General features: G+C 28.5%; 1 protein-coding gene across 2 annotated transcripts in view; it reads left to right on the forward strand.

Annotated features, from left to right (window-relative positions):
* Positions 1-50: 50 nt before the first annotated feature.
* The window catches only part of LOC130892308 (activating signal cointegrator 1 complex subunit 3-like), a 29359-nt gene continuing 3435 nt past the window's right edge, over positions 51-25974 (forward strand). Inside the window, exons 1-23 of one of the 2 annotated variants that reach the window (XM_057797668.1) lie at positions 51-372; positions 431-530; positions 587-842; positions 1751-2213; positions 2293-2446; positions 2534-2655; positions 2716-3059; positions 3616-4167; positions 5652-5838; positions 5998-6122; positions 9834-10058; positions 10111-10230; positions 10295-10546; positions 10603-10776; positions 14334-14630; positions 14966-15251; positions 15306-15595; positions 16882-17277; positions 17606-17889; positions 17963-18228; positions 20297-20637; positions 20700-20893; positions 22187-22352. In XM_057797668.1, the coding sequence (XP_057653651.1) occupies positions 363-372; positions 431-530; positions 587-842; positions 1751-2213; positions 2293-2446; positions 2534-2655; positions 2716-3059; positions 3616-4167; positions 5652-5838; positions 5998-6122; positions 9834-10058; positions 10111-10230; positions 10295-10546; positions 10603-10776; positions 14334-14630; positions 14966-15251; positions 15306-15595; positions 16882-17277; positions 17606-17889; positions 17963-18228; positions 20297-20637; positions 20700-20893; positions 22187-22352 (5604 nt within the window). In that variant the 5' untranslated portion in view covers positions 51-362. Of the gene's footprint in view, positions 373-430; positions 531-586; positions 843-1750; positions 2214-2292; positions 2447-2533; positions 2656-2715; positions 3060-3615; positions 4168-5651; positions 5839-5997; positions 6123-9833; positions 10059-10110; positions 10231-10294; positions 10547-10602; positions 10777-14333; positions 14631-14965; positions 15252-15305; positions 15596-16881; positions 17278-17605; positions 17890-17962; positions 18229-20296; positions 20638-20699; positions 20894-22186; positions 22353-25974 lie in introns of those variants that run through there. The other variant, XM_057797669.1, reaches the window with a different exon arrangement.

The raw sequence follows: 25974 nt of genomic DNA on the forward strand, positions 1-25974 counted from the left end.
AAGTCTAATTTCTATGAAAATCAGTTTAAAATAATACGTAGAAAATCGAAATATTTTGATAGACACCGAAGTAGGTTAAAACGTTATTTTTCACATGTTATATTAAAAAACTGATTTTCATAAAAAAAGAGACCTGAAATCAAGACAAATCATCGCGAAAAACTTTTTTTAAATCGTTTTCACAACTAAAAATTCACGGTGAAATAAGTATTTAAGATTTAAATAGACATTTTTGTCAAAAATGTCAAATGAATACTAACCTAAAATATAAATTTTGATATTTAAAGTACTAATAATATGCAGTAAAATAAGTTGATGTATGAAGTCACGTTGTGCAATATTTTACAATTTAATCTGATGAAATGGTTGCCTGTAAGTAGATCTGTTATTTTTAATAATAAATATAAATAATTCATAGCATAAATCATAGATTCTGGAAATGAAAATATGATCCAAACATCCTCATTTTTCGCTGATTACCATGGCGTTCAACAACTTAGATATTGTCCTGATCAATACACGGTAGCAGAGTAAGTATTCTTCACAACACGTATCAACATATTGTATCATAATTTTGTTGTTTCAGCTGTGAATATGATCGATTAGAAAACTTTTTTAAATATGCGGATAATTTCCAAACAGCGCAAGGTTTAATGTATTTAAAATATTTACATGATGTAGTTAAACAGCAAGTATCGTCAAAAATACAGGATGATATTCCTTTAGAAAATATTATTAATGATATTTTAATTGACTTAGTTAAATATTACAAAGAAAATGGGGTTGTTAATAAGCAAGTGTTTTCAAGATTACCGCAAAGTCATATACAAAAAATCGAAAAGGTTTGTACTAATTTATGATAAATAATTTACCTTTTTTGATAAACTTTCGCTTGTTAAAAATGTTTTTGTATGATTTTTTTAAAAATTCATTAAAATCGGATGATTTTTTGATTTTCTAGAATCAAAAATACGAGGAGGAAGCGATATTTTGATTTCACCAATTACTGGCATATTTTATTCAAAAAAATTGATTTTTTTTACAAAATGCCCATTTTTTGTGTGAATACCAAGATTTTATAGAAAGTACATGGAAATCAAATGATTTTATAGACCCAATAATACGAGGGGGGCACGATTGCCAAACCATTTAATAGAATATACACAAAAATCTTAAGTTTAAGCAAAATGACGATTTTTTTGTTTGAAAAGAAAGATTTTAACCAAAAAGCAATTACTAATATATATGAAAAAAATTGATTTTTTTTTTCAGAATATCAATTTTCTTGTGTAAAAACGAAGATTTTATAGAAATCGGATGATTTTGTGATTTTCTAGATCTAGAAATACAAAGGGGGTACGATTTCCAGACCTATTAGTAGAATATCTACAGAAAAATGAATTTTTTTGTCGAAATGTTCATTTTTTGTGTTACAAAGAAAATTTTTACAAAAATTTATTCAAATGGGATGATTTTATGATTGTCTACAACAAGAAAAACGAGGGAAGCACGATAGTATATAATTACCAAACCAATTAGTAGAATGTATACAAAAAAATTGATTTTTTTTCTAAACGTCCGTTTTATGTGTAAAAACAAAGTTTTTATTGAAAATACATTGAAATTGAAACATTTTTTGATTCTCTATAGCAAAAAATGCGAGGAGGGTACAAAAATATCATACCAAATAGTAGAATATATATACAAAAAATTGATATTTGGATAGTTTATTATAAAAAAATTATTTTAGGCTCTGGAAAACCTGATTGACAGATTACCAAATAACTTTTACACGTCAAATAACACCAGAAATTTAGATACAAACCAAGTCGTAAATTCTAACCTACAAAAAACAGATCCATTATTCTACATTCCGTTGAAAGAAGATTTTCCCGAAATCGATAGATTTTTAGAAAAGCCCCAAAAAGATAATTTCTCATTGTTATATATAAAACCGAAGGAAACTAATCAACATGTTGTCAATGATAACGGTTATCCATTAGAAACTATGTTCCAATGTTACGGACAATCCATTACGGGTTACGATTACAGAGATTTTAAGGGTATAGTACACACCGAGCTCAATTCTAATAAAACCAACGATGAGGTGATGGAATATTTTTTGGAAACCTTCGGTTATGAATCATTCGATTTTTTAACCGAAATTATTAAACATCGATACGAAAAAATCGATTATACTTCTCAATTATACGGTAATTTTATTTTTTTTATTTTTTAAATAATAAATCTTTTATATTTCGTTTTATAAAATTAATTTTTTTATATTTCCAGAAGGTGAAAATACGAGGTGTAATAAAAAGAATCCTACTGAAATGATAGCAGGTCAAGTTACTGTACAGTCAGAAAAAGAAAGTTTGTTATCGAAAAAATTGAGGAAACTTGAAAAAAAGGACAAAACAAAATTTTCTTCCACAGAATTGAGACAGTGGGTATCAAATTTTGGAAAATTAGAATCTTTTTATGGTTTTAACCTGAAAAAAAATTAATATTTAGCCACCTGAATGTTTTTTAGGACCGAAGTTGAATATGACGTGGCAAAAAATACCCCAATTTTCAAAAAATCATCCCCTCAAATACTCGATCCAGAAGAATACCCCCACATACACGATCAATTGAGAAACCACATGATTACAAGTAAATATATACGAGGTGAAATCGATAAATTAACTCTTATTATAACTTATTCTGTTGCAGCTAAATACGAGGGTATGTCGATAGCTCAACCAGATAACGCCAAGAAAAAAATAACTTCCGATTACGTGGAATTCACTATACCAGGTGGAAAAAAAGGTGACGTCAAAGATATGGAACTAGTCGAAATATCTTCGTTGGATTCGATAGGACAATTGGTCTTTCGAGATATTAATCAATTTAATAGGATACAATCCGAAGTATTTCCGGTAGCTTACCATTCTAACGAGAATATGTTGGTTTGCGCACCTACAGGAGCCGGTAAAACCAATATAGCCCTTCTCAGTATAGTACACCAGGTGAAATGTCACATGGAAGGGAGTCTGATAAGGAAAAACGATTTTAAGGCGAGTTTCAATATAATATTGAGTACATTTGAACTACTATGATATAAATGTCGTAAAATTGTTAGTTTTATATTTTATTTTCCATTAAATTGATTCCGATAAGCAAAAATGGTTAATAAATGTTAAATTATTGTCATCATCATCAAAAAATACAGTATTTATATAGTAAATATATATGAATGTAATTTTTCATGATGGTCACAATTGTGAAAACTGTTTATGATATTCCATATCAGAAATTTCAATAACATTCTTAATTATGGAAAATACGTTGATATTCAATGGGGACATTTGAACTACTTTATTATAAATGTTATAAAAATATTAATTTCACATTTTTTTTTCATTAAATTGATTTTGATAAACAAAAATCGTCAATAAAAGTTCAATTATTGTCATCATAATAAAAAAATACAGTGATAGTCACAATTGCGAAAACTGTTTATGATATTCCATATCAGAAATTTCAATAACATTCTTGATTATGGAAAATACGTTGATATTCAGTTGGGACATTTGAACTACTATGATAATATATCCGAACGGATTATTTTAGATCATCTATGTTTGTCCGATGAAAGCTTTGGCCACCGAAATGGTTGTCAACTTTTCCAAGAAACTTGCCCCGATAGGCATAACAGTGAAAGAATGTACAGGCGATATGCAATTGAGTAAAAAGGAAATAGCCGAAACTCAAATGTTGGTTACAACCCCAGAAAAATGGGATGTGATAACTAGAAAAGGAGCGGTCGATACTGAAGTAGTCGGTTTGGTGAAACTCCTTATAATCGACGAAGTTCATTTGTTGAACGGTAGCAGGGGACCCGTAATAGAAGCTCTAGTGGCGAGGACGTTGAGACAGGTGGTCAGTAGTCAGAGTATGATTAGAATTGTAGCGTTATCGGCGACGTTGCCGGGTTATATGGACGTGGCTAATTTCCTGAAAGTTAATCCCCGTTCGGGGCTTTTCTTCTTCGATAACCGTTTCCGTTCTGTACCGTTAACCACTTCATTTATCGGTTGCAAGAAGAAGAACAATAACGAAAATGAGGTTATGGATATGGTTTGTTACGAAAAGGTGGTTAGTTTCGTCAGAGAAGGACATCAGGTGAGTTATTTTCCATCTAATGATCTAAAATTATTAAAAAAATGCTACGTCAAACGTCAATTGTCAAGTTATTAATGGCAATCGCCAAAAAATGCTACCTCAAATGACATTTGTCATTAATAGCAGTCGTTATAACCAAAAAATGTCATTTAAGACAGTGACAATCTGCAAAAAATAATCCTTCAACTGTCAGTTTTCAAAATCCTGCATACGCAATGAATAAAAACTTGTATGTCAAATGTCATTTGTCTAATTCGTGATTAAAACAATTATGAAATAATGTAATGTCATCTGTCAAGTATAACGACAGATTATAGCCGGGAAAATGTCGCTTGTAGAATTAATGACAGACAAAATCGCCAAAAAATGCTACGTCAAACGTCAATTGTCAAGTTATTAATGGCAATCGCCAAAAAATGCTACCTCAAATGACGTTTGTCCTTAATAGCAGTCGTTATAACCAAAAAATGTCATTTAAGACAGTGACAATCTGCAAAAAATAATCCTTCAACTGTCAGTTTTCAAATTCCTGCATACGCAATGAATAAAAACTTGAATGTCAAATGTCATTTGTCTAATTCGTGATTGACACAATTATGAAATAATGTAATGTCATCTGTCAAGTATAACGACAGATTATAGCCGGGAAAATGTCGCTTGTAGAATTCATGAAAGACAAAATCGCCAAAAAATGTTACGTCAAACGTCATTTGTCAAATTCACTACAATAGCAATCGTCAAAAAATGACAATTTGCAGCCATTTGTCGAATACAATCACAGACTAATTGCCAAAAACGTCACGTCAAATGTCATTTGTCTAGTTAATGACAGGGACAAACAAAATGATGGAATTGTCAAGAATTTTTTTCCAAAACTTCATGACAGTTAAAAACATCAAAAATGGTGGCAGATTATTGTGACAACTGCTAGAATTAAATAAAAAATGTCAAAATGACAGTGGTACGAAACAAAAATTGCTATTAGCAAATATGTCGTTGTTTCAAATTCGTTGGCAAACTTAATTAAAATGTGTAAATGTCATCTGTCAAATTGTAATGACAAGTGCAGCTATAAAAAAATGCAATGTCACTTGTCAAATTTATGACAGAGGCAACTACTCAAAAATTTCATCTGCTATTGTCCAAAAATAAAACAATTAACAAATTTTTCGAAACTTTATGACAGTTAAAAACATCGAAATATTATGACAATTTCATAAACAAAAAATAATAGTCTTATATGTCAAAATGGCAGTAGGAGGTAACAAGAATTGCAACTAGCAAACGCCATGGCTACAAACTTGATCCACAAAAAAAATTTGTAAATGTCATCTGTCAAAATATAAAGACATTACATAGCAAACGTCATTTATCTGTCACAAAACGCAATGTACAAATGTCATTTGTCAAGTAGCATGATAGGAGTAAATGAAAAACATAATGAAATTGAACATTTCGACGTGAAATTATGGGAAATTTTACAGGCGATGGTATTTGTAACATCTAGAAACGCCACAGCGTCAGTTGCTAGAAAATTAATAGAATTAGCGCAAGAAAAAAATACATTGTCGTTATTCGAACCGGAAAAAAATGTAAGGGGTCTAAGAAACGCTTACAAAAGTGGAGATTTGGCGTATCTGATACCGCAGGGCTTCGGAATCCACCACGCAGGTATAATATTTCAATTTATCCAGTCAGGGACAAACTGTATAAATTATTTATCCATTTTTGTTGGAATTCGAATAATTTATACGAAATATATCATCACCCTGTAGATGTAGGTGAACTATTATGGTGTAATTATTAATTTTTTATGGTGTTTGATGTTAGGTATGGTTCGATCTGATCGATTAGAGGTGGAAAGGTTATTTCGAGATGGTTTTTTAAAAGTTATCATTTGTACTACAACATTAGCTTGGGGTGTTAATTTACCAGCGCATGCGGTTATTATAAGGGTGAGTTTTCTTTATATATTAAGGAATTTTCATCAAATTTTATCTCATCCGTGATACATTTGAACTACTATGTTATATATGCTACACAAATATTGTTTACAATTAAATGTAAATGTCACTTGTCAAAAAATCTTCAGTTGAGGTACTTAAAGAATGTCATTTACCAAAATGTTGTAATAATTGTCATTTGTCAATATTTAATGACACTTATAAACAAAAGTAAATTAGAAATGTCATTTGTCAAATAATCTGGTGTTTTAAGTCTCAAAAAATGCATATTGGAAATATCATGTGACAAAATTTTATGGTATTTATTAAAAATATATTGTTTGAGTCATTTGAACTACTCGGTTATTTTCATTTTTCACTTATTTTGATAATAAAACTCATTTTTTAAAATTTCGTGACGCTCGTGTAAAAAATATAATCCTTGGTTTAGTTGAGGTAGTTTTGTGACACAATTTATCTGTTTGTTGAATTGATGCTGTTGAAAAAATGTTTTTTGTCAAAAATTTCATCAAAAAACCGGCGTTCGATTGTCATTTGTCAAAATTTTATGATATTTGTAATGAAAACGTCATTCGTCTATTATTAATGACAGTCACGATCGAATATAAGGCTCAAATGTCATTTGTCAAAAATGTCGAGTTCCGAGCCTCAATGAAAGGCAAAGTAGAAAATTTATGCGTCAAACTTTTAGTAAAAATGTCATTTGTCAAAAAATCTCGAGTAGTATTCGTCAAAAAATACAAGGCGAAATGTCATTAGTCAAAAATTTACATTAGTTGTCATGCCACTGTCATTTGTCAATATTTAATGACATTTATAAACAAAAGTAAATTAGAAATGTCATTTGTCAAATAATCTGGTGTTTTAAGTCTCAAAAAATGCATATTGGAAATATCATGTGACAAAATTTTATGGTATTTATTAAAAATACATTGTTTGGGTCATTTGAACTACTCGGTTATTTTCATTTTTCACTTATTTTGATAATAAAACTGTCATTTTTTAAAATTTCATAACTCTCATATAAAAAATATAATCCTTGGTTTAGTTGAGGTAGTTTTGTGACACAATTTATCTGTTTGTTGAATTGATGCTGTTGAAAAAATGTTTTTTGTCAAAAATTTCATCAAAAAACCGGCGTTCGATTGTCATTTGTCAAAATTTTATGATATTTGTAATGAAAACGTCATTCGTCTATTATTAATGACAGTCACGATCGAATATAAGGCTCAAATGTCATTTGTCAAAAATGTCGAGTTCCGAGCCTCAATGAAAGGCAAAGTAGAAAATTTATGCATCAAACTTTTAGTAAAAATGTCATTTGTCAAAAAATCTCGAGTAGTATTCGTCAAAAAATACAAGGCGAAATGTCATTAGTCAAAAATTTACATTAGTTGTCATGCCACTGTCATTTGTCAATATTTAATGACATTTATAAACAAAAGCAAATTAGAAATGTCATTTGTCAAAAAATCTGGTGTTTTAAGTCTCGAAAAATGCATATTGGAAATATCATGTGACAAAATTTTATGGTATTTATTAAAAATATATTGTTTGAGTCATTTGAACTACTCGGTTATTTTCATTTTTCACTTATTTTGATAATAAAACTGTCATTTTTTAAAATTTCATGACGCTCGTGTAAAAAATATAATCCTTGGTTTAGTTGAGGTAGTTTTGTGACACAATTTATCTATTTGTTGAATTGATGCTGTTGAAAAAATGTTTTTTGTCAAAAATTTCATCAAAAAACCGGCGTTCGATTGTCATTTGTCAAAATTTTATGATATTTGTAATGAAAACGTCATTCGTCTATTATTAATGACAGTCACGATCGAATATAAGGCTCAAATGTCATTTGTCAAAAATGTCGAGTTCCGAGCCTCAATGAAAGGCAAAGTAGAAAATTTATGCGTCAAACTTTTAGTAAAAATGTCATTTGTCAAAAAATCTCGAGTAGTATTCGTCAAAAAATACAAGGCGAAATGTCATTAGTCAAAAATTTACATTAGTTGTCATGCCACTGTCATTTGTCAATATTTAATGACATTTATAAACAAAAGCAAATTAGAAATGTCATTTGTCAAAAAATCTGGTGTTTTAAGTCTCGAAAAATGCATATTGGAAATATCATGTGACAAAATTTTATGGTATTTATTAAAAATATATTGTTTGAGTCATTTGAACTACTCGGTTATTTTCATTTTTCACTTATTTTGATAATAAAACTGTCATTTTTTAAAATTTCATGACGCTCGTGTAAAAAATATAATCCTTGGTTTAGTTGAGGTAGTTTTGTGACACAATTTATCTATTTGTTGAATTGATGCTGTTGAAAAAATGTTTTTTGTCAAAAATTTCATCAAAAAACCGGCGTTCGATTGTCATTTGTCAAAATTTTATGATATTTGTAATGAAAACGTCATTCGTCTATTATTAATGACAGTCACGATCGAATATAAGGCTCAAATGTCATTTGTCAAAAATGTCGAGTTCCGAGCCTCAATGAAAGGCAAAGTAGAAAATTTATGCGTCAAACTTTTAGTAAAAATGTCATTTGTCAAAAAATCTCGAGTAGTATTCGTCAAAAAATACAAGGCGAAATGTCATTAGTCAAAAATTTACATTAGTTGTCATGCCACTGTCATTTGTCAATATTTAATGACATTTATAAACAAAAGCAAATTAGAAATGTCATTTGTCAAAAAATCTGGTGTTTTAAGTCTCGAAAAATGCATATTGGAAATATCATGTGACAAAATTTTATGGTATTTATTAAAAATATATTGTTTGAGTCATTTGAACTACTCGGTTATTTTCATTTTTCACTTATTTTGATAATAAAACTGTCATTTTTTAAAATTTCATGACGCTCGTGTAAAAAATATAATCCTTGGTTTAGTTGAGGTAGTTTTGTGACATAATTTATCTATTTGTTGAATTGATGCTGTTGAAAAAATGTTTTTTGTCAAAAATTTCATCAAAAAACCGGCGTTCGATTGTCATTTGTCAAAATTTTATGATATTTGTAATGAAAACGTCATTCGTCTATTATTAATGACAGTCACGATCAAATATAAGGCTCAAATGTCATTTGTCAAAAATGTCGAGTTCCGAGCCTCAATGAAAGGCAAAGTAGAAAATTTATGCGTCAAACTTTTAGTAAAAATGTCATTTGTCAAAAAATCTCGAGTAGTATTCGTCAAAAAATACAAGGCGAAATGTCATTAGTCAAAAATTTACATTAGTTGTCATGCCAATGTCATTTGTCAATATTTAATACTTCAAAATTGACAGCTATTGAAAATGTATTCCTTTGTTTACATTTGTTATTATTAATTTGTCTATTGTGATGACAGAATGTCATTTGTCAATATTCAATGACATTCACAATCATCTCCAGTTACCAAGTTGACTGTCATTTATGAAATTTGAAGTCGATCATCTATCAAAAGTAAATAAAAGTTGCTAATAACGAAAATTTAATCCTTGGGACATTCGAACTACTGACAATATCAGGGATACCTCGAAAATAAGTCTTGAACTTGCAATCACAAGTTGGGTCATTTGAACTACTGACAATGTCAGGGGTACTTCAAGCATAAAACTTGAAATTGCACTTTCGGATCAAAAGTTGGGTCATTTGAACTACTGACAATATCAGATATACTTGGAATATAAGATTTTATATTTATTATACAGGGAACTCTTCATTACGACGCCACTAAATCGACTTTCGTCGACATGGATATGTTGGATGTACAACAGATATTCGGTAGAGCTGGTAGACCCCAATACGACACATCCGGTCATGGTATAATCATCACCTCCATGACCAACATGTCCAAATATATGGGGCTAATGTTATCCCAGGTTCCTATCGAGAGTCAGTTCCTAAACTGCGTTCCGGATAATTTGAATGCCGAGGTAGATTTCTATCCGAATAAGGGTAGTTGGAAGAAACATTTTTTTTTTTCAGATTGTCTTGGGGACGGTATCGAATATAAAGGAAGCCATGGAATGGTTGGCGAATACATTTTTGTTTGTACGAATAAAAAAAAATCCCTTGGTTTATGGTCTAACCTATAACGAAATTTGGGTAACGGATCTTCTTCTCATTTACACCGTCGAATTATTATTTTTTTCAATTTTTTTTTATTTAGGATGTTAAACAATTCAATTTATTCCTGCAAGGACAATTAGACGCGGCTGCTAATATTCTAGAAAAATCTCAATTGATTCGTTTCGACAAGACTTTGGGCGAACTGCGACCGACCAATTTCGGTAGAATCGCCAGTTTTTATTATATTTCTTATAGAACTATGGAAATGTTTTACGAAAAATTCGATAGGCACATATCGGAATCGGCCCTATTGCAACTAATCAGCGAAGCGTCGGAATTCGCGCAAATTCAAGTGAGTTTTTTAAAAAAATTCGCGGAAATTTGTCGAAAATTTGATTTTTTTTTTAGGTTAGGTTAGACGAGATTCACGAATTGGATAGATTGCGTGAATATAACATGTACGATATTAATTTGGACTTTTCCTCGTATGTTGATAAAGTAATTATTTTGATACAGGCGAATATAAGTAGGGCACCGATTAGGGTTTCGTCTTTGGTATCGGATACACAATTTATTATGCAGGTAAAACGACATTTTTTAATATCTTTCACTCTAATTTCGTTTAATTGTGTTGAAAACTTGATCGCTATGTGTACATTTGAACTACTTTACCGCATCCGAGTTTTCGACAACTAAATGTCATTTTCTTCTTTTATATTGTCATTTATATCATTGTTTACAAATTTTTTTGACATTTCCAATAGATTTTGACAATCGACTGTCATTTTCTTCTTTTATATTGTCATTTATATCATTGTTTACAAATTTTTTGACATTTCCAATAGATTTTGACAATCGACTGTCATTTTCTTCTTTTATATTGTCATTTATATCATTGTTTACAAATTTTTTGACACACAATTGTGTTGAAAACTTGATCGCTATGTGTACATTTGAACTACTTTACCGCATCCGAGTTTTCGACAACTAAATGTCATTTTCTTCTTTTATATTGTCATTTATATCATTGTTTACAAATTTTTTTGACATTTCCAATAGATTTTGACAATCGACTGTCATTTTCTTCTTTTATATTGTCATTTATATCATTGTTTACAAATTTTTTTGACATTTCCAATAGATTTTGACAATCGACTGTCATTTTCTTCTTTTATATTGTCATTTATATCATTGTTTACAAATTTTTTGACATTTCCAATAGATTTTGACAATCGACTGTCATTTTCTTCTTTTATATTGTCATTTATATCATTGTTTACAAATTTTTTGACACACAATTGTGTTGAAAACTTGATCGCTATGTGTACATTTGAACTACTTTACCGCATCCGAGTTTTCGACAACTAAATGTCATTTTCTTCTTTTATATTGTCATTTATATCATTGTTTACAAATTTTTTTGACATTTCCAATAGATTTTGACAATCGACTGTCATTTTCTTCTTTTATATTGTCATTTATATCATTGTTTACAAATTTTTTGACATTTCCAATAGATTTTGACAATCGACTGTCATTTTCTTCTTTTATATTGTCATTTATATCATTGTTTACAAATTTTTTGACATTTCCAATAGATTTTGACAATCGACTGTCATTTTCTTCTTTTATATTGTCATTTATATCATTGTTTACAAATTTTTTGACACACAATTGTGTTGAAAACTTGATCGCTATGTGTACATTTGAACTACTTTACCGCATCCGAGTTTTCGACAACTAAATGTCATTTTCTTCTTTTATATTGTCATTTATATCATTGTTTACAAATTTTTTTGACATTTCCAATAGATTTTGACAATCGACTGTCATTTTCTTCTTTTATATTGTCATTTATATCATTGTTTACAAATTTTTTTGACATTTCCAATAGATTTTGACAATCGACTGTCATTTTCTTCTTTTATATTGTCATTTATATCATTGTTTACAAATTTTTTGACACACAATTGTGTTGAAAACTTGATCGCTATGTGTACATTTGAACTACTTTACCGCATCCGAGTTTTCGACAACTAAATGTCATTTTCTTCTTTTATATTGTCATTTATATCATTGTTTACAAATTTTTTGACATTTCCAATAGATTTTGACAATCGACTGTCATTTTCTTCTTTTATATTGTCATTTATATCATTGTTTACAAATTTTTTGACACACAATTGTGTTGAAAACTTGATCGCTATGTGTACATTTGAACTACTTTACCGCATCCGAGTTTTCGACAACTAAATGTCATTTTCTTCTTTTATATTGTCATTTATATCATTGTTTACAAATTTTTTTGACATTTCCAATAGATTTTGACAATCGACTGTCATTTTCTTCTTTTATATTGTCATTTATATCATTGTTTACAAATTTTTTGACACACAATTGTGTTGAAAACTTGATCGCTATGTGTACATTTGAACTACTTTACCGCATCCGAGTTTTCGACAACTAAATGTCATTTTCTTCTTTTATATTGTCATTTATATCATTGTTTACAAATTTTTTGACATTTCCAATAGATTTTGACAATCGACTGTCATTTTCTTCTTTTATATTGTCATTTATATCATTGTTTACAAATTTTTTGACACACAATTGTGTTGAAAACTTGATCGCTATGTGTACATTTGAACTACTTTACCGCATCCGAGTTTTCGACAACTAAATGTCATTTTCTTCTTTTATATTGTCATTTATATCATTGTTTACAAATTTTTTTGACATTTCCAATAGATTTTGACAATCGACTGTCATTTTCTTCTTTTATATTGTCATTTATATCATTGTTTACAAATTTTTTGACACACAATTGTGTTGAAAACTTGATCGCTATGTGTACATTTGAACTACTTTACCGCATCCGAGTTTTCGACAACTAAATGTCATTTTCTTCTTTTATATTGTCATTTATATCATTGTTTACAAATTTTTTGACATTTCCAATAGATTTTGACAATCGACTGTCATTTTCTTCTTTTATATTGTACATTTATATAATTGTTTATACATTTTTTGACATTGACAGTGTGTCATATGTCGATTTTATTCGTAAATTCAACGTACAGGATTATTATGTCGGATTAATTCGTAGATAGATCGTTAGAAACGCATTTGAACTACTTTATCGGGTTTGGACACATAATCTACCAATCAACTGTCATTTTCTTCTTTTATATTGTCATTTATATCGTTGTTTATACATTTTTTTACATTTCCAATAGATTTTGACAATTGACTGTCATTTTCTTCTTTTATATAGCCCCCATTGTCATTTATTCTGTGTTTATGAATTTTTTGACATTCGCAATGTGTCAAATGTCAATTTTATTCGTTGAATTAACGTATAGGATTATTATTTTTGGTTTGGAATGTGATTAGATGTGACTTTTCTTTTATATTGTCATTTATATCAGTGTTTATAACTTTTTTGACGTTTCTAATATGTCAATTACACTTTATTGGATAGTTAGTGCATTTGAACTACTCTAACTTGTTCTAAGAACACAATATATTCATATTGGACCACCGACTGTCATTTTTTTCTTTTATATTGTCATTTATATCATTGTTTATAACTTTTTTGACATTTCCAATAGATCTTGACGACCGACTGTCATTTTCTTCTTTTATATTGTCATTTATTTCATTGTTTATAACTTTTTGACATTTCCAATATATTGAACGCGCATTTGAACTACTTTATCGGGTTTGGACACACAACCTACCAACCAACTGTCATTTTCTTCTTTTATATTCAATTCACAGCGCACAATCTCGTGCATTTTTGAGTAAATACATTATTTGGCATTTTCAATCTGTCATATGTCAATTTTATTTGTTAATTTTGACATTTATCGAATATTAGATATTCCTCCCACCATCGCTAATATTACTTTAATTATGTTGTTTAAAAAAAAGTAGTACATTTGAACTACTCTGGTGTGTGTCTACAGCATTTTTTGGATATTCTACTTCGAAAGTTGACCAAAGGTACATTTGAACTACTACCTTGTTTATATTCTTCAAAAAATCTACAGTCTTATTTTTTATTTATAAATAATTGTTCTCTAGGCCTATTTATACATATCTAAACTATTTTCATTAGAAATTGATTTTCTATTTAGACCGTAACCAGATTGGCTAGGGCCTTATTCGAAATAGCGAAAGACAAAGATTACGCTTTACAAGTTAGCAATACTTTGCAACTAGCCCAAATGTTGGAACTGCAAATTTGGGACGATCTACATCCCTTGATGCAATTCAAAGAATTGGCGCCTCATCTGAATTCGCAACGCGCAAGGGACTGTCTCAATATGCCCTTTTGGGAACTCTGTCATATGTCCGAAAGGGAATTGGAGGCGTTGTTTCGTAATAAATACCTAGCTAACAAAGTGAAACATTGTTGCCAGGTTTTTCCACAGGTAAGTTTGATTTATTTTATCGAATAAACCGTTTCCTAAATTTTTATTAGCAAACAGACTATAGAAATTTTCGAAATTATTTCATTTTTATCTAAAATCAACAGTTTTTTATTTATATACATATATTTGAATTGGATTTTTTAATACTTTTGCTAGTTATAGTCCGTTTAATAAATTAACGTTCAAAATTCCTTTTATTAGTGAACTGACTATAAAAATTTCCAAAATAATTCAATTTTCATCTATAATCACCAGTTTTTTTTTCTATATATACTTACATTTGAGTCAAATTTTGAATTTTTTGATGAATTTTTGTTATAAATAACCAAATCCAGGTGGAGGTTGATTTTATCGTCAAACCCATAACGGAAGGTGTCATAAGGGTTAAGCTCCTCATAACACCTAAGTTCAAATGGGACAACGGCATCCATGGTACCGTCCAACATTATTACGCTTGGGTAGAAGACCCACAAAACGACAGCATTTACCACATGGAATCCTTCATAGTGACCAAAAGGATGTGTACAAACGAGGAGGTTATCGAACTGGTTTTGACCGTTCCTTTATTGAAACCCCTTTCGTTGGAATATTTCATCCGGGTTGTCAACAGTCAGTTTTTACGTGAGTCGAAATTAAATACGAATCTGTAATGGATTTTTAATCATTTTTATGCAGATTCTGAATCGATTCAGACGATTGTATCGGAAGATTTGAAACTTTTCACTTCGGAATCCTTTCAAACTAAAATTTTGGACGTGCAGCCTCTACCGAAAACTGTTTTGAATAATAAATCCTACGAAGATTTGTATCCGTTCACTCATTTTAACGCTGTACAAAGTCAAGTGTTCCATTCTTGTTATTATACTAACAGTCCGATCATATTGGGGGCTCCTACGGGTTCAGGGAAAACCATTGTCGCCGAAATGTGCATTTTGAGGTTATTTCAAAATGAACCTCAATTGAAGGTAAGCGAATTTTTCATTCGATTATCGATTTTACGTATCTATATAATATTAGTTTACTGTATTTTTTTAACGCACCTCGTATATCATACTTTAGATATATATGATATAATCATGTTTTGATGTTATTTTGATTGATTTATATCGGTTATGGTACTATTTTTCGAAATATGGGTCTTTTGGGGTAGAATTTTTATCATTTAGAAACTTTTTGTTATTTCAAAATTTTTATTTGTTATTTTTGTTTCGGTTTTGAATATAAATCAACTACAAAAGACTGTAATTTAGATGTGAAATTCTTTTTGAAACTATAATTTTCGAGTTCTAACCTCATTAGCAATGACATATGTCTATTCTTTTGGTTAAATCTTCCAAACTATTGGTTTTAGAGCCTCAATAATACAATTTTTGAATTCGGAATAAACTATTTTATAAATTGTGAAATTTTTAGCTTACTGGTATTCATATTTTTTTATATATATAAGGCTTCAAAGTTGATAGTCTTTAATTTGTGATCTTTTCAGTTTGACCCATTAAATCTCCAAATTATCAACCGGTAGGACTCTCATGATTTTTCTAATTGAAAATTGATCCTTCGAGAATTATCCATCGAAGTTTGAACGCAATATATACATTATTGTCGACTCTACGATTTTTTAAATCAATCTCCATTTTTCTCCACCAAAAAAATCAAAATTCTTTTTTGGTGCATTTTCCTTTTTAAATATTCGTTTTTTGAAAAATTACCACTTCAATGACGCTTATTTTTTCACAACCCTTGTAGTTTTTGAATTAAAACTAATTTTTATTTCAACAATAAATAAATTTTAAAACTCTAACCTCATTTTATTATATTGAAATTGACATAAACTTCTTTCTATGTAAATGTAAATCTTCTACACCATCACCTTTACAGCCACATTATTATTTCATATTGATGTCGAATGAATTATTCTATGAACTATACCATTTATTGTATAGGTTATTTCATAATATAATTTTGAAAAAGTTCTAAATCAGCGTTATTGATAATTTTACTTATTTTCCAGAGTTTTTTATGTTTTTTTTTCTATGGTTTCAATTTGTAAAATGTTAATTTATCTCTGAAATTATTGCTACCACATTTCACACCCATTATTTTCGAAATACAGTGCTTTAAAGTTGATCCTTTTATTATTGTTTCCACTTTTTGACATTTTCTATTCTACCAAAGTAAAATATACAGTATGGTTCGTTTTGAACCGATAACATAACCTCAAACTGTTCCGGTAAACGGAATCTCTTCGTAGGTGGTTTACATAGCGCCTCTAAAAGCTCTAGTTAGAGAAAGAGTAGTCGATTGGTCGACGAAATTTTCGAAAATAAACAAAAAAGTTATAGAAGTTACCGGCGATATTACGCCTCGATCGGAATTTATAAGATCGGCGAATATAATAATAACTACGCCGGAAAAATGGGACGCCATGAGTAGAAATTGGACGGAAAAGGATTTTGTTAAAGACGTAGGGCTTATGGTGATAGACGAAATACATTTGTTGGGCGAAGATAGAGGTCCCGTATTGGAGGTTATAGTTTCCAGAATGAATTATATTAATATGAAAACGAAGAAGTCGATCAGGATTGTTGGATTGTCGACGGCCATGGCGAATCCTGGAGATTTGGCGTATTGGTTAAATGCTGATAAGGTGAGTAACAACAAAAAAAAGTTATTTACATTAAATTACCCACTAATTCAATGTTTTTTTGTTCTTTTTTACTACCATTTCATCAACAATTACAATTTTTGGTCCTTCGAGCCGGGATTTATATATTATTTGCCTCGATATCTCTATTATTTTTGATCGCACAAAAAAATTGTAACCGTCAAAATTGTAGGAAATTTGATGTAGTATAACGTGATAAAACTAAATTTTCCAAAAAAAAATTTTGGCTCAATTTTTCGAAAATTTGATAAAAAAACTCAAACATTCGACTATTTTTTTGTATAAAACGTTCTTTTTTCTTTAATATTAGAGAGGAATTTTCAACTTCAGTTCGGCAGTTCGACCCGTACCATTAGAAATCCACTTACAAGGATTCAACGTTAAACATTTTTGCCCCCGTATGGCAGCTATGAACAAACCGTGTTATCAAGCGATATGTCAATACGCAAACGACAGTTCCGCTTTAATTTTCGTCGCCTCCCGTAAACAAACCAGGATAACAGGTTACGAATTGATGAAACTTTTGTTATCCGAAGGTAACCAACAGAAATGGTTAAGGTGTCACCCGGATGAAATAGAGGAAGCCAAATACAGGTTCGTTAAATAAATTTATACCCTCGTATAACGTTTTCGAATCGTTTAACACGAAAACTTTTCATCTTTTTAGGTTGGTGGATCAAGATTTGGCCCAATTGTTATCTTTCGGTATAGGTATACACCATGCGGCTTTAACGGATAACGACAGAAATATTGTTGAACATTTTTACGTGAATAGGAAGATTCAAGTACTGGTAGCTACTGCTACTTTAGCTTGGGGTGTTAATTTTCCCGCTAGATTGGTTATTGTTAAAGGTACTGAATATTTTGATGGTGCTACTAAACGTTACGTTGACATGCCCATTACGGATGTTATACAGATGGTAGGAAGAGCAGGTATGTTAAATTGATTCTTATACCACCATTCTTTGATGCCTTTTATTAAAATTTCGATTTTATTAGTAAAAAAAAACATTGGAGTCTTCTTAGGGTTGAAATGTCCAAATCCTAGTGAAAAAATAAAAAATTTAGTTCAATTTACTTAAAACTAAAAATAATTCCACACTTTTTATTTAATTCACTTCCCAAACTTACTATAGTGAAATCAAAATTTCTTTCAATGGATAATAATATAAAAATTTTGAATAACAACAAACTTTTTATCCAAGTTGTGGTGAGGTCTTCTTCAGTCCTTTTTACCCCTTTTGTAGATCTGATGGCCAATTTATTTTTAGTCTTCAACTGTCTTGTGATTCTATAAGTGAATGGAGTGTCGTTTTTCCATGGTTAGCATCATCGATCATCATGTTTCTTGCTTTTTTTTTTTATCTTTGACGATACTTTTTATTTTTAACAGATATGATTCTAATCAAAAGAATCGGTTAATGTATCAATCAATTTTCTTTCCAAACAGACTATAATGAGATGAAAATTCAATCTAAGTCATGGGTAATAAAGTTTAGAGGGAGTAAAAACTCTTAAAAAGATATAAAACCTGAAAGCAAATCAAAATCTTGTCAAAATTTTACTCATTTTTATTAGAAATGATTCTAATCATATGAATCAGTTGTTGTTTTGATCAATTTCCTTTCAAAACAGACTATAATGAAATGAGAATCCAATTGGGGATGAACATTTAAGTCTCTAGGGAGTTAAAGCTCTCTAATAGACATAAAAAATGAAAAAAAAAATCAAATTATCGTCAATATTTTGCTCATTTTTGTTGAAAATGATTCTAATCGTATGAATCAGTTGTTTCGATCCATTTCCTTTCTAAATAGGCTAGAATGAAATAAAAATTCAATTTATGAAATAAACATGGAAATTCTCAATATCAACGAATTTTTTCATAGTTCATTGAAACAATAGTTATAGGGGAAAACATATAAGACTCTAGGGAGTAAAAGTTATTAAACCATATTCGATTTAGCAACCATTATATATATAATTTTGAAATTAGAAGTTCAATAACTTATTAATTCATTTTATCTGATAAAAAAATCTAAAAACCCATAAATATTTATTCAAATCTTATATTTGGTAGACGTATCTTTGGTTTATTATTCAATATACTTTCCAAACAGACTGTAACAAAACTGCAATTTTGTTTGACATAAAATGATAAAAATTTATAACATTAATAAATAATTTATTTAAAAGATATTTACCACCAAATATGTTGAAATTAGATTTTCCATTTTATCAAAAAATAACTTTTAAAGCATTTTTATTAAAATCGAGTTTTCATGACAGTTGTCGTGTCAAATTAACAATTTATTATCTCATCTTATTTCCAAACAGACTATAGTAAAATAGTTATAAATTTTTTCCACAATAATTTGTGTCTTCAACTAGTTTTTCCCTGTTTTGTCTCCACTATTAATTGATTTCAAAACTCGTTTCCCAATTCTAAAACCCCTAACCTCATGTTTCGTAAATCTTTAAGAATTTCACTATATTTTTCTCCTTTATTTACTTATTTATTTTTAATTAAATTATGTTGTTCTTTTCTGATTAAAAGATATTCATAATTTAATGAAAAATTAAAATAATCACTACGCTTCTTATATCATATTTAACCTATATTATGACAGCTCTTCTTTTTTATCGCGAAATAACTACAACCATGCTCGTGGTTGAAATCCCGAACGTGTTCCGTCATCAAATTACTACGCAGTTTGATATTGTGCGTTCGCGGTGCTAATAAAATATAGTGTAGAATCCCATAGAACATAAAAATAACGATTTCCAAACACGTTCATTGTATCTTATTCGTTCTACTTGCCATTTCTACGAAATTATGATTAAAAAAATCGTCGTAGTTGACTGTATACTTACCAACATCAAGATCAAATCAACCTCCAGTAAAACAGTTTAGAGATCGATGACTTCTCCCCCTCGATTTAGCACGTTCAGAATACATTCGGAATGTGTGAATTTCGATTAAATTAAATCGATTTCTCAGGTCGACCCCAATTCGATACTATGGGTATAGCGTGCGTGATGGTACAGGAAAACAAAAAGAATTTCTATAGGAAATTTCTGTTCGAACCGTTTCCCGTCGAATCGAACCTACTCGAATTTTTACCGGATCACGTGAACGCCGAAATATACAACGGTAACATAACGAACAAAGCCCAGCTCATAGAATTCATACAATCGACATTTTTTTATAGAAGATTATTAGCTAATCCCTCGTATTATCAAATGGATAATAATCAAACTCCCGATCAATTTATCGATGAATTGGCGACATCTGTCGTTGGGACGTTACAACAACACGAATGTATAGTACAAGAAGAAGGGGTAAGTATTGTACGGGGTCGATTATAATTATCGATGTTTTGGAAAAACGAATTTGTTTATAGGAAATGAGGTTATTTTACGAATCTACTATTTTGGGTGTACTGGCTGCGCAGTATTATCTCTCGTATAAAACTATTTATTTTTTGAGCGAAAATATGTCCGAGAATAGTTCCATAGAGGAAATGTTGGAATTAATTTGTCAAGTAGAAGAATACAAATTGATACCTGTTAGACATAACGAAGATAATATTAACAGGTATGAATATTTTGAGTTACCCCGGTGTATTAAACATTGTTATTTATCTCGTTTAATGTTGAAAAAAAAAAGTTTGTTGTGTCGATTTGCATTTTTAATTGTCTAGTAATTTCGTCAACGATGTCCCCAATTTTGTAACAATGGGGGTAATTGGAAGTTCTAAAGTTCAAAATTAGGATATATGATGATAAATAGGGGAAAATGAGTGAATTATAAGGTTCTAAAGTTGAAAATTAGGACGTGGTAGGACGATTTATAAATCTGTGGACTTTGGTGCACGAAAATTTCGATTTGAAGGGTGATTGAAGGTTTCGGAGACCAAAATTAGGATATATGACGATAAATTGGGGAGAATGAGTGAATTACAAGGTTCTGAAGTTGAAAATTAGGACGTGGTAGGACGATTTATAAATCTGTGGACTTTGATGCACGAAAATTTCGATTTGAAGGGTGATTGAAGGTTTCGGAGACCAAAATTAGGATATATGACGATAAATTGGGGAGAATGAGTGAATTACAAGGTTCTGAAGTTGAAAATTAGGACGTGGTAGGACGATTTATAAATCTGTGGACTTTGGTGCACGAAAATTTCGATTTGAAGGGTGATTGAAGGTTTCGGAGACCAAAATTAGGATATATGACGATAAATTGGGGAGAATGAGTGAATTACAAGGTTCTGAAGTTGAAAATTAGGACGTGGTAGGACGATTTATAAATCTGTGGACTTTGGTGCACGAAAATTTCGATTTGAAGGGTGATTGAAGGTTTCGGAGACCAAAATTAGGATATATGACGATAAATTGGGGAGAATGAGTGAATTACAAGGTTCTGAAGTTGAAAATTAGGACGTGGTAGGACGATTTATAAATCTGTGGACTTTGATGCACGAAAATTTCGATTTGAAGGGTGATTGGAGGTTTCGGAGACCAAAATTAGGATATATGATGATAAATTGGGGAAAATGAGTGAATTACAAGGTTCTGAAGTTGAAAATTAGGACGTGGTAGGACGAATTATAAATCTGTGGACTTTGGTGCACGAAAATTTCGATTTGAAGGGTGATTGGAGGTTTCGGAGACCAAAATTTGGATATATGGTGATAAATTGGGGAGAATGAGTGAATTACAAGGTTCTAAAGTTAAAAATTTGGACGTGTGCGTGTAATTTATGTTTGTGCGGAATCTAATTCGAAAACCTTAAGATTTTTTCAAAATTACATTCGTAATAATCGGTTACAATATTCGTAGTTGATATTTTCGACTGATTAATGGAAATAAAATGGAAAATTTTCAGAGATTTAGTTCGTAATATACAATTGCGGACTAGTTTCGGTTACGATTCTCCGGCTTTGAAAGTTTTACTTATGATCAAATATTATTTACTCGATTTAAATCTGCCGAATCAAGAATATGTTTTGGATTTAAAAAACGTCCTCGATCAAATCATCAGAATAATACACGTAAGTAAAAATACGGGGAAACTAATTTAATTTTTATTTACAATACTTGTTTTCAATATTCTCTGAATTTTATTGATTTTTTTTTCAATTTTTTTCTATTATTTAGACATTTTTTTGTAGTTTATCGATTTTTTTCTACATTATTTTAATTTGATAAAAGATTTTTCGATTCTAAATTCAAATTTACTGATTTTTTTCAAAATTCATACAAATTCGTCGATTTTAGTCTTTTCATTTTTAATTTTTATCGTTTTTTTGTAGTTTATTTTTATTTAAACAGTCAATTTACAAAATTTTTGGTATCTATTGATTTCCGTTGTAAATTTATAGTTTTTTTTCTTCAAAAATTTATGATTTTTAACGATTTTTGTCTTAAATTTATCGATTTTTATTTCGATTTCAACGGAGTTTTTTCTAAATTGTTCCGATTTACACAATTATTTCGAAAATTCTTTGAGATTTATCGTTGATTATTCTAAATTTATGGAGCTTTTTCCAATTCTTACAAAATTCTAACAATTTTATCGATTTTTTTGTATTAAAACAAGTATTTTAGAAAATTTTTCATATCTATTTATTTTCATTATTAATTTAGCAATTTTTCCAAGAATTTTTGAAATTTATAGATTTTCGACGTTAACTAATCGATTTTTTCAAAATTCTCTGATTTTTATCGATTTTTGACTCAGATTTATTCAATTTTTTCAAAATTCTTATATATTTATCGATTTTTTTGTATTTTTTTCTATATCTATTGATTTTTGTCGTGATTTAGTCGATTTTTGACTTGAGTTAATCGATTTTTTTCAAAATTCTTTTATATTTATCGATTTTTGACTTAAATTGGTTTAATTTTTTCAAAATTTTTACAAATTCATCGATATTTTTGTATTTTTGTTTGATATCTATTGATTCTCATTATTAATTTGACAATTTTTTCAAAACTTTTTGATATTTATAGATTTTTATCGTTAACTAATCGATTTTTGACTCGAGTTTATTCGATTTTTTCAAAATTTTAGATATTTATAGATTTTTGTCGTGAATTAATCAATTTTTCCAAAATTCTTTATTATTTATCGATTTTTGACTTAAATTTATTCATTTTTTCCAAAATTCTTTTATATTTATCGATTTTTGACTTGAATTTATTTAATTTTTTCAAAATTCTTACATATTTATCGATTTTTTTGTATTTTTTTCCATATTTATTGATTTTGTCGTGATTTAGTCGATTTTTGACTTGAGTTAATCGATTTTTTCAAAATTCCTCTATATTAATCGAATTTTGACTTAAATTGGTTTAATTTTTTCAAAATTTTTACAAATTTATCGATATTTTTGTATTTTTGTTTGATATCTATTGACTCATTATAATTTGACAATTTTCTCAAAACTTTTTGATATTTATATATTTTTATCGTTAACTAATCGATTTTTGACTCGAGTTTATTCGATTTTTTCAAAATTTTAGATATTTATAGATTTTTGTCGTGAATTAATCAATTTTTCCAAAATTCTTTTATATTTATCGATTTTTGACTTGAATTTATTTATCGATTTTTTTGTATTTTTTTTCCATATTTATTGATTTTGTCGTGATTTAGTCGATTTTTGACTTGAGTTAATCGATTTTTTCAAAATTCCTCTATATTAATCGAATTTTGACTTAAATTGGTTTAATTTTTTCAAAATTTTTACAAATTTATCGATATTTTTGTATTTTTGTTTGATATCTATTGACTCATTATAATTTGACAATTTTCTCAAAACTTTTTGATATTTATATATTTTTATCGTTAACTAATCGATTTTTGACTCGAGTTTATTCGATTTTTTCAAAATTTTAGATATTTATAGATTTTTGTCGTGAATTAATCAATTTTTCCAAAATTCTTTTATATTTATCGATTTTTGACTTGAATTTATTTAATTTTTTCAAAATTCTTACATATTTATCGATTTTTTTGTATTTTTTTCCATATTTATTGATTTTGTCGTGATTTAGTCGATTTTTGACTTGAGTTAATCGATTTTTTCAAAATTCCTCTATATTAATCGAATTTTGACTTAAATTGGTTTAATTTTTTCAAAATTTTTACAAATTTATCGATATTTTTGTATTTTTGTTTGATATCTATTGACTCATTATAATTTGACAATTTTCTCAAAACTTTTTGATATTTATATATTTTTATCGTTAACTAATCGATTTTTGACTCGAGTTTGTTCGATTTTTTCAAAATTTTAGATATTTATAGATTTTTGTCGTGAATTAATCAATTTTTCCAAAATTCTTTATTATTTATCGATTTTTGACTTAAATTTATTCATTTTTTTCAAAATTCTTTTATATTTATCGATTTTTGACTTAAATTTATTCATTTTTTTCAAAATTCTTACATATTTATCGATTTTTTTGTATTTTTTTCCATATGTATTGATTTATGTCATGATTTAGTCGATTTTTGACTTGAGTTAATCGATTTTTTTCAAAATTCTTTTATATTTATCGATTTTTGATTTGAATTGGTTTAATTTTTTCAAAATTTTTACAAATTTATCGATATTTTTGTATTTTTGTTTGATATCTATTGATTCTCATTATTAATTTGACAATTTTTTCAAAACTTTTTGATATTTATATATTTTTATCGTTAACTAATCGATTTTTGACTCGAGTTTGTTCGATTTTTTCAAAATTTTAGATATTTATAGATTTTTGTCGTGAATTAATCAATTTTTCCAAAATTCTTTATTATTTATCGATTTTTGACTTAAATTTATTCATTTTTTTCAAAATTCTTTTATATTTATCGATTTTTGACTTAAATTTATTCATTTTTTTCAAAATTCTTACATATTTATCGATTTTTTTGTATTTTTTTCCATATGTATTGATTTATGTCATGATTTAGTCGATTTTTGACTTGAGTTAATCGATTTTTTTCAAAATTCTTTTATATTTATCGATTTTTGATTTGAATTGGTTTAATTTTTTCAAAATTTTTACAAATTTATCGATATTTTTGTATTTTTGTTTGATATCTATTGATTCTCATTATTAATTTAGCAATTTTTTCAAAACTTTTTAAAATTTATATATTTTTATCGCTAACTAATCGATTTTTGACTCGAGTTTATTCGATTTTTTCAAAATTCTTAGAATTTTATCGATTTTTTTTATATTTAAACAAGTATTTTGGAAAATTTTAGATATTTATAGATTTTTGTCGTGAATTAATCAATTTTTTCAAATTCTTTGACATTTAACGATTTTTTATCACAAGTCTTTTGATTAAAATATTTTTATTTAAACAATTATTTCGAAAATTTCCAAAAATGTACCGATTTTTATCTTTAATTCATTATTTTTTCATTTTAAATTTACCAATTTTTTATTTAAATGATCATTTTGGAAAAAAAACCGAATTTTATCGATTATAAATTTAGTAATTTGCTCATAATGTTTTTATTCGAACAATTATTTCAAAAATTCTTTGGAATTTATCGATTTTCATTTTAAATTTTTCGATTTTCAACTAAATTATTTCGAAAATTTGAGATTTATCGTTTAAATATCGATTTTTTGATAATTCAACGTTTTAGGGCACAACTTTCC

The sequence above is a fragment of the Diorhabda carinulata genome, chromosome 4 (assembly GCF_026250575.1).
Source record: "Diorhabda carinulata isolate Delta chromosome 4, icDioCari1.1, whole genome shotgun sequence".
Classification (NCBI taxonomy): domain Eukaryota; kingdom Metazoa; phylum Arthropoda; class Insecta; order Coleoptera; family Chrysomelidae; genus Diorhabda; species Diorhabda carinulata.